This window comes from Myotis brandtii, unplaced genomic scaffold, assembly GCF_000412655.1.
Source record: "Myotis brandtii unplaced genomic scaffold, ASM41265v1 scaffold1182, whole genome shotgun sequence".
In the NCBI taxonomy this organism is placed as follows: Eukaryota; Metazoa; Chordata; class Mammalia; order Chiroptera; family Vespertilionidae; genus Myotis; species Myotis brandtii.
Genome location: NW_005354100.1, coordinates 189,198 through 198,834, shown reverse-complemented (window position 1 = coordinate 198,834; position 9,637 = coordinate 189,198). Strand labels below are relative to the sequence as shown.

At 40.1% G+C, this 9,637-nt stretch overlaps 2 protein-coding genes across 4 annotated transcripts in view; one reads left to right on the top strand and one right to left on the bottom strand.

Moving 5' to 3' along the window:
• Window positions 1-857, bottom strand: part of RLIM (ring finger protein, LIM domain interacting) — a 26,824-nt gene extending 25,967 nt beyond the window's left edge. For all 3 annotated transcript variants that reach the window (XM_005858455.2, XM_014530752.1, XM_005858456.2), the window contains exon 1: window positions 627-857. The gene's annotated coding sequence lies outside the window, so the exon portion shown is untranslated. The remainder of the gene's footprint in view (window positions 1-626) is intronic.
• The window catches only part of LOC106724236, a 9,127-nt gene extending 187 nt beyond the window's left edge, over window positions 1-8,940 (top strand). The window contains exons 2-4 of the mRNA XM_014530762.1: window positions 343-658; window positions 8,129-8,240; window positions 8,611-8,940. Of these exons, the coding sequence (XP_014386248.1) occupies window positions 343-658; window positions 8,129-8,240; window positions 8,611-8,940 (758 nt within the window). The remainder of the gene's footprint in view (window positions 1-342; window positions 659-8,128; window positions 8,241-8,610) is intronic.
• Window positions 8,941-9,637: the final 697 nt, after the last annotated feature.

Here is a 9,637-nt window from a genome sequence, read left to right as displayed (position 1 = left end):
TATTCCAGCGTTATTCGAGCGAGGGAGTAAACCACATTTGCCTCAGATCCTCGGGGAAGATGTCATCATGGCCCCAGGGGGCGCCTAATTGATAGTGCCCTGCATAAGTGCTGAAAAATGGGGTTTGCAAATCCTGGGAAATCTAAAGGCCCAAGGATTCCCACCATCTGACTTACAGCAGCCAGATTTTTCCCCTACTCCCAAACCCCAGCCCACCGAGTTAAAGGGGCGGAGAGAGGCGAAGGAAGTCTCCAAAGAACCAAGGAGAGAAAATCCTGAAAAGATTTAAAGATTGTCACGCCTGAGGCCAAACTTGAAAATCGCCTCCCCCAAATTCTCAAGACTCCGCAGGGTCCCGGCTGCGGGTAGCGCGGCCACAGAAAGGAAATATTTTCCCAGTACCATCCCCTTCAGAAAGCTGTCGACTATACACCCAACTAAAATGGCAGCGGCGACTACGCCACGGAGCCCCCCGCAGCAACCAGCGCCTGGGGTCCGGAAGCGGCGCCGAGCCTCCTCCACCACAGGCCACTCAGGCCATTTCGAGAAAAAGCGGCAGCCACAACTCCGCTGTCTTCCTCTCGCTCTCCATCCATTTCTCAGAGGACCCCCAAAGCTTCACTTACTCGGTTTTAGTTGTCGGAATCCGAGTCGGTCGGTAAGGCCGCCGCCGCCGAGGCTCCTGCGCGCCTCTCTTGTCGCCGCTCTCAGGCCCGCCTCCGATGAGTCGCTGGTTGAGACCCGCCTCTAGCCCAGCGCCCGCTCGGGAAACGTTGCTCAGGCAGCCATTATCTCCCCCATTGTTACCAAGCAGCGACAGGAAACGACTGCCCACAACAGGAAGTGATGATGCCTTGTCTGGGGACGCAAACCCCCCCTCCCCAGCCTATTAGCCAATCCCAGGCGATTCCTCGAAAAGGCTTGGCGGGAGGAGGAGGGAGGACAGCGGACGACGCCGACGCGGGCGGCGAGGCGGGCTGCGATCTGGAAAAGGAAAGCTGCTTGTGACGCCCACTGTGTGACAAGCCCCACCTTCCTCCGCCATTTTGAATTGTGGCGAGAAATTCGCGTTCTGAGAATTGTGGGAACCTTTGCTTTCCCATTTTGAAAACTGAAGCACGTCACCTTCTGATGGCTCGAAGCCGTTTTTTCAGAGAGCTAAAAATGTGATATTAGTTTAACTTGAGGTCGCTTCACACAATCCAGACTAGTTCATCCTACCTTTTATTCAATGTATATATTTATTAAGCGCCAACTGTATGTTAAGCACTGTTGTACATGTTGGGGATACGGCGGAAATAAAAACAGACCAAAATACGAGTTCTCATAGAGAGAGAGAGAGAATAAAAGTGAGAGAAAGTGCGACGAATTGCAATTTCAAAAAAAGAGTGGTCAGAGATGGGCTCTCAGATGGTAACTCCCTGAAATACTTGAAAAGGGGCGGTGATTGTAAAAGGGTGGGAAAATCTGATAACGTTGGAATTTGTAAAGGGCAGTTAAGGAAGATCTCCTTAGGAGGTAATGCCTACAGGAAATTCCGGAATAAGTCACACAAAATCTAACTCCCAGTTTCACAGTTAAAGAAAAACAACGTTACCCAAGTTCTCAGTGTGTTTCCGTGTTTCTTTTCCCATTTTCTGTTTTTTTTTTTTTTTCGAGTAACACTCCAGCTATATTGGTCCTATGCTGTAATTTAGGGAGTCTAAAGTTCGTAACCATTAGTCTATGCTATTGACAGAAAAATGTTCAAGAATTAGAAATTTTAGAAGCTGTTTATTTTTAAAACAAGCCTCTTCTCAATTGTCGTTTTCCCAGAGAAGACGTCCCTAACCACCCAATTTAACATATCAATTTCTCCATCTCCTTACCTGCTTAATTTTCTTTAAAGTACTTAATCTTAAAATGTATTATTTGTGTACCTCAACCCTTAAGAGCAGTGAACCTCTTTTTTTTGTTGTTGTTCACTGTCACATCCCCAGTCAGCTCATAGTGGTCTCTCAAATATTTTTTGAGAGAACGCTTCCTCAGCATGAAGGCCATTTTATCAGCCTGGAATATAAGTATTTTACTCCAAGCAGTTCCCCAATATCCCTCATAAGCTCCTCCTCAACTCGCTTTCCAGCAGGCTTGATCTTGTCATTTTTGACAGTATGTGAATATGATTTAAGTGCTGTGTTTCTACTCAGTTTTTGTCTTGTATTACATAATCACATACTAGAACTTTTACCTAGAACATATAAAAGGAATTCTTCAGTATCCTGTAATGTTATTAAGCCTGCTATTGAGCTTATGGTAATAACATTACCAACTCCTTAACACATTCTTAATGCAAACGTGGCTTAACATAAAATATAAAATCATAAAAGAAGTAGAAGAAAATATAAGCGAATATGTGTATACCCTTGAGGATATAGAACTTTCTAAATATGACACAAAGTCCAAAAGTGAAAATACTATTAAATATGACTTCATAAATAAAAGTAAAGCTTCTGAATGACAAAATGTAAGGTTAGTAAAGTTAAGAGACAAATAGCAAACTGAAAAAAACATTTCAACATGACAGATGACAGCTATGGGGTAATACTGGTTTATGATAAAATTAAAAGACAACATAATTGACAAAATGCTAAATTTATGATAAACATATCTGGCTAATATCACTAGTCCCTAAAGAGCTATTATAAACTGATTTAAAAAAATAAATACCACAATTTAAAAATCTGAGAAGGGCATGGATAGGCAATTTAAATGTTCAACCTCACTAGTAATCAGAAATAAAAATTAACATGGGATTTCTTTTTGCCCCTCAGAATATCAAAGAATAAAATTCCGATAATATTGTTGATGAAAAGCCTATGAAATGGCTTGTTTGCTGCTGTTACAAATTGATATACTATTTTTGAGGCAATTTGTCAATATGTGTCAAAAGCCTCACATATCCATACTGTTTGACCAACAAGACACATACAGAAATGTATTTTAAGGAAAACAAGTGGACAAAGATGTATGTAATGTTAATCATTGAAATATCAGTCCTAGCCGGTTTGGCTCTGTGGTTAAAGCATCAGTCCTCGGACTGAAGGGTCCCAAATTGGATTCTGGTCAAGGACATGTACCTCGTTGCAGGCTCAATCCCTGGCCCCGGTTGTGGTGCATGCTGGAGGCAACCAATAGATGTGTCTCTCTCTAGCACATGGACTTTTCTCTCTCTCTGTCCCTCCCCATTCCTTCCATTCTCTCTAAAACAGTGGTTCTCAACCTTGGCTGCACATTAGAATCACCTGGGAATCTTTTTAAAATCCTGATTTCTGGGCCTCATCCTCCGGAAATTCTGTTTCTTTGTTATGGGGTGGGGCCACAACATTAGTAACAGAAACAGAATTTCAGGAGGATGAGGCCCAGAAATCAGGATTTTAAAAAGATTCCCAGGTGGTTCTAATGTGCAGCCAAGGTTAAGAACCACTGGTCTAGATGAATATACAGGCAAATAAAATGTGAAGGAATTATTAGGTATTTTAACATTCTTTACCTCTTTCTGTATTGTTTTGAATATTTTACAATGTGCATGCACTACTTGGTATTGGGAAGAGGGGTCATTTTCATTTTCAAAGAAAAGTCTATTTGAATCTGAAAAGAAAAGAGAACATCTCTCCATCCTCTTATTTCTTCAATGTTTCATTCAAGTATACCCTTCTCTCCTTCCATCCTCCCTCTCTTCCTCCTCCCTTCCTCTTTCTTTCTTTCTTTTTTTCTTTCTTTCTTTCATTCTTTCTTTCTTTCTTCCTTTCTTCCCCTTACTTATCTCTTTCATATATTCTTTCATGCTCATTTATAATCAAGGAGCTGCAACTATTTATTCAATTTTGGCATTCAATTCACCTAGAACCCAAGGAAGAAACCACTGAATAATTTTCATTGTTTTCTTGCAGCCTAATTGAATTTCTCACCAATGTGCTTTTTACATATTCGTGATGTTCAAATGATTTTTACCCCTTCCTGGTGAAATGTCCCTTAACAGGATAAAAGTAAAAGAATTTTCCAATCTTCCTTCTATTCATTTATTCAAAAAATGTATTGATCATCTAATATATGCTGGTGACTGGGAATAGATGGGTAGACCACAAACAAGAAGATTCTGCCCTTGTGGCAAGACAGACATTGCTTATAAATGTAATGAACAGTTTCACAAAGGAGATATGTGGATACAATGGGAGGGATATATAAAGGGAACATTTAACTTAGAGAAGTTGCCATTTTTAGCTGAGATCTGAGCTAAAGGAAGACTGATGGTTAGGAAAAAAGGCAGATTAGGGGGGAGCTCTGGGAGTGGGAATAACCTGTACAGTTTTGCTAGGGTGAGAAAATAGAGCCTGAGGAAGTGAAAGAATAGCTTATTTTCTGTAGAAAATCATTCCATTTTATTTTCTTCATAACACTCATCACATTGGAATGTATTTTGTCTATTTTGTAGTTTATGTTATTCATTGATTGTAGTATTTGTTTATAGTCTGTCAGTTCCCACTGGCCCACCCCCAGACTTAAGTTCCTTGGGAACTGAGGCTTTGCCCCCCCCCCATTTACCGCCATATTTTCTGACCCTAAAGTATGTAATAGACAATATATTTTTAAAGAATCAATGAATTAGCTTGTAGTTCACATTAGATATTTTGGATCTTATCCTAAGAACAATGAGAAGTTTTTAAGGAGCTTTTAAAAAGAGATCATTTAAAAATGATTCAATAAAGGTGTTTTAAAAAATCTTTATGCTTGATATGTGCTCGAGACTGCATTTTCTTTATAGTAGATATGCTTACTGTTTTAAGATTCCAAACTTCTTTATCTTTATGAAATGAAACTGGTTTTGTTTCAAAATGACACCTACAATATGTATATTTATTTAGTTTAGAAACTACTCCTAATGTCAAAGTAGCTTTTTAAAATCTTTTGAATAAGTACCACTGGCTCAAATCAATTTAATTGGAAAACAAATGTCTGTCTCTTAGTGCTTCCATTTTTGTCTCAGTTAGATTCTTAGGAGTTCACAATAATATTCAAGATATAAGTGAATCATAAATGTTTTCTTCAGTTTCCCTGAGGAATGGAATAGGAGGATGGGAAAAGACAAGTGAAAGGTAATCAGTAATTCATTTTATTCAGTTAGGTCATTCATTCAACAATATGTATTGTGTGCTATGGCACTGTGGTAGGCCTTGGGGCTGTAGATATAAAAGATGTAGTCTCTGTCCTGAGGAAGTTCACAATCCAGAAAAAGATGTATCCTAGAAGGATGTAGTTCATCTACAGTCATTTTGTAAAGATATGTGGAATCCAAAGCTGATATGTTGGTTCCATTGTAGGGGCCCAGACAACACTTTTAAGGAAGTCACCCACAAGCTTGGATTTATAGAATGTCAGAGGTTTTAAAAATAAGTGAAAGATTAAAGAGCGAAGCACACATATCATAAGAGTAAAGCCCTTCTATTCCTTACCATATTTAGAAGCCTTAAAAAAAACAGCATCATATATTTCCCATAGGCTGGTAGAAAAGATTACAATTGCTTTCATTACTCACACTCCAATGCCATATTTGTATTTGCATTGTTATTGAAAACCTAGTTGCTCTAGAACTCAGTTTATCTCTTTGAAAAATGTATATAGTGGTATCTATTGTTCATCCCACAAATGACCTGTAAGTTAATTAATGTGGTTGTTCTCCAGAAACATATACTCTAGAAACAGGAAGTATTATTGCAAATATTTAAATATAGTAAAATAAAATATGTATTGGTGTCTAGTTAATTAAATGAATAGTAGGGGAACTCAGTGTATTTACTGTCATGCCTTTTTTCTAGCTATTACAGCAACAGTGAAAGGTGTCTCTTTACATTATATGATTTCTGGGAATATAAAAGTAACCTGCCTAACGAAGTAATGTCAAGCACCTTATGTTTCCAAACATGAAGGTTTTAGATGCTCTAGTTATAAAGCATAGGGCAGTTTTCCAACTCATGCCAAACAACTAGAAAGTAATCTTCATGTAACAACTTAACTACTATTGCAGGGAGAAGAGGCTTCTCAATTTAGAGAAGCCTTATCTTATCTCCAATTAGTAATCTATTTTTTTAATTATTTAAACTGTGAAAATAAAATGTTGACTATGCACTGTCTCTGGCATCAAACAACTATGTAATAAGTTTCTCTTTGGAGACAGGATGACTTTGTCTCCATCCTCCTCATTCACCATAAAAACCTCAAACCCATCTGGTCCTACACCCACCTAAACTTTCATTTCTATAGAGGTCAGCTATAAATCCACTTCCATCTCCACCTGCACTGTTTTGCACCCTCTCAACATTTTCTGAGCTCTTTGGACCTTGCATTCTAAGCTAACACACTCCCCTGCTTCCTTAGTCTCTTCATAGAAAGCTCTCTCCTCAGCACTCTGACTGAAAAGTTCTAGCTTCCAAAATACCTCCATTCCCCCAAGACTCACTGAGAAAACAAACAAAAAACCCAAGTGCAGACTTTTTTTCTTCGAAAAGCTTTCATATCTCAAACTCAGACAAGGAGATGGGTGAGGCCTTTAAATAAAGTGCAGATGCCTAGGCCTCATCCTAGGATTCTGATTCAGATGTTTTAAGAACTTAGGAATCTACATTTTAAATAAACTCTCCAGAAGGTTCAGATGCAGGTTATCTGCAGAGAAGTGTTTGAAAGATGGACTTTAGTAAAAACAATAATAGTTACCCTTCTATGTGTCCCTACTATGTGCCAAGAACATTATGTACATTGTGTCATTTAACTCTCATTAAAAAAACATTGGAAAATGTTATGAGCATTTTATAGTTGAGGAAAATAAAACTCAAAGCAGCAAAACCAAAATATGCATGAGATCACACAACTAGGAATTAATAGAGATAGGTTTGTATTCTAAGTGTGTGCTGCTTCTAACAACCCAGATCTCCTAGCTCCTAAACCAGGGCTTAAGTAAATAATATATTAAAATAATATTTTCTTAAAGATGATTAAAAAAAATATAAAGCCCAGCTCAGCTGGAAATTTTATTCCTTAGATGTTCTGTATATTTTACAATACTAAAGATCTTGAATGGGCATGGTCTTTTCAAATATGTTCTCTCTTCTCTCTCTCTCTCTCGCTCTCTCTCTCCCCATCTCCCTCTCTCTCTTTCTCTCTTGGCTGAAATCACTTATTTCTTTGGCTAGATTAATTCAATTGTTTCCTTTTTGGCAAGACAAAAGTACTTGGAAATACCTAGGGGAAAAAATACAATCTCTGACATCAGGAAAGCCTGGACAGTGCTTATCTGCTTCTAAGCACTCAAGATGATGTAGCTGTGATAAAATGCCTATCAGTCTTCCATAGCTCTATATGTCAAGGAGAAATAGAATTCTGTTTTAAAATATGCCTTACTACCTACATATAGAAGTAGATAAAATTAATATTTATTGTGTACTTAAAATGTTGTGCTCACGTAGGCAGCACATATACTAAAATGTGCCAGGCTCTGTATTACCACTAAACAGTCCTCTTATTTAAGGCTCACAATAAACATGCGATGTAGGTATTAGTATACCCATATTAAAGTTGGGAAAATTAAAATTTAAAGTAACTCTATCAAGCAATACAGCTAGTAAGTGAAGGAGCCTGGGATACAAACTGAGTCTGTGTTACTTTAGAGTCCAGGCTAGGTGCTTAATCCCTCTATTAAACCTATAAAACAAGCATGTCAAACTCCCGGCTCGCAGGCCACATGAGGCCCACAACTAATATTTTTGCGGCCCAGCCAATATAACAGTATGTAAGAAATGTTTTAATAAAAATTTTATAACTTAATTTTTACAATATTTGTTATACATAATTATTAACAATGAACTACAACGTTCGCTAATGACTGATTACTATAATCCTGTTGCATTCATTTCCCTTACTCACCTTACCCACAGGCACACCATTTCTCTCAACTAATACTAACAGTGAATATTTTAGCAGCCTATGGCCACGTCATTCGTCTTGTACTGACTTGCTTGGCATGCACAACAGGAAATTTTTCGCTTTTGGAGAACAAGGAAAATTGGTTTATTTGTGTTATGGTTATTAATTTGTGCAGTTATTCAGTGTCTAATAAGTTAATGTTCATGAAAAATATATTAATTTTGGGAGGGGGCAGAGGCGGAGGCACGGGAGGGGGCCGCTGTAGCCCAGGACCTGCAGACCCTGGGGTATGAGAACTTCCTAGGGGCGGCAGCGCTGAGTCCCTGGTGCCCAGACTTCAGGGCACTGTGCCCCTGGCTGGCGGCTAGCGGCTGAGCTAGTGACTCTGGGCGCCTTGGAGCGGGAGTGAGAAGAGGGCGCGGAGGCACTGAGTGCCGGGCGATAGACCCAGCCCGGAGGAGGAATTCCTGCGACTGCTGCCCCGCCTGCTGGAGGAGCTGCACTGCCCTGACTGTGAGCTCTGCAGCGGAGTCTGAGGGACCGCGCTGCGGGAGCCGGGCGCTGGCCTGCGCCTTCTGCTTCTCAGAGCTGCTGCCTTCCCTGCCCTCAGGATCCCTGCAGCTCCTTCTAAGCTACCCACTAGACGCACCCAGGTGGGAAGCATTGGAGTCCCTGTGCCAAAGCCTGGGCGATCAGTACTGCTGCCGCCATAGCCTCCTCCTAAAGCACCTGGACCTCACGATATCTGCATTCCACTGGAGTGATCGGGCAGAGGCCCAAAGGGAGGCCATGAAGGCAGTGCTGTTCCCAATTCGAGAGACTATGACCCCAGAATCGGATGTCTCCATTGCACACATCCTGGCTGCCCAAGCTGATCTGTCTCGTCTTGTCCCAGCCATGAGCAAGGCTGCCCGCCGAGGGACCAGCTGTGCCATCAACAAGGTGCTTATGGGCAATGTGCCAGACCGAGGTAAAATTTTCTATTAGTTTATGTTAATGATGACTCATTTATTTCAGCCCTTTGTATTCAGCATGTCTCTATCGAAATAAACCTACGTTTCTATGAAAATTGAAGCTTTTGTTTTTTTGTGGCCCACATAAACTTAAACCTTGTTTATTCGGCTCATGTTAGCCTTTGAGTTTGACATGCTTGCTATACAAACTAACCTCTCAGACAAATAGTACCCTTTAGACAGAAAAATAACTGCAAGTGGGTTATTAAAGAGACACCACCACATGATTCAGAATAGGGAGTGGAAGAGAGTATTTTTATTTTAGACGTCTTTGCTTTATCCATGGAGCACAGGGCCAGTAGATGCATCCATTTCTCATACATGAAGTACCCTCTACTACCCTATAGCTATTTCACATTGAGTGGTAGGTGACCTGCATTAGTTTGAGCTCTGAGCAAAGAGAAGGAAATACCATGTTCTCTTTTTTTAAAATTTTTTTATTGATTAAGTTATTCCATATGTGTCCTTAACCCCACATTACCCCCCATCCCCCCACTCATGCCCTCACGCCCATGTTGTCTGTGTCCATTGGTTAGGCCTATATGCTTGCATATAAGTCCTTTGGATGATCTCTCCCACTTACTCCCAACCTCCCCTACCTTCCCTTTGAGGTTTGACGGTCTGATCGATGCTATTCTGTCTCTGGATCTGTTTTTGTTCATCAGTTTATG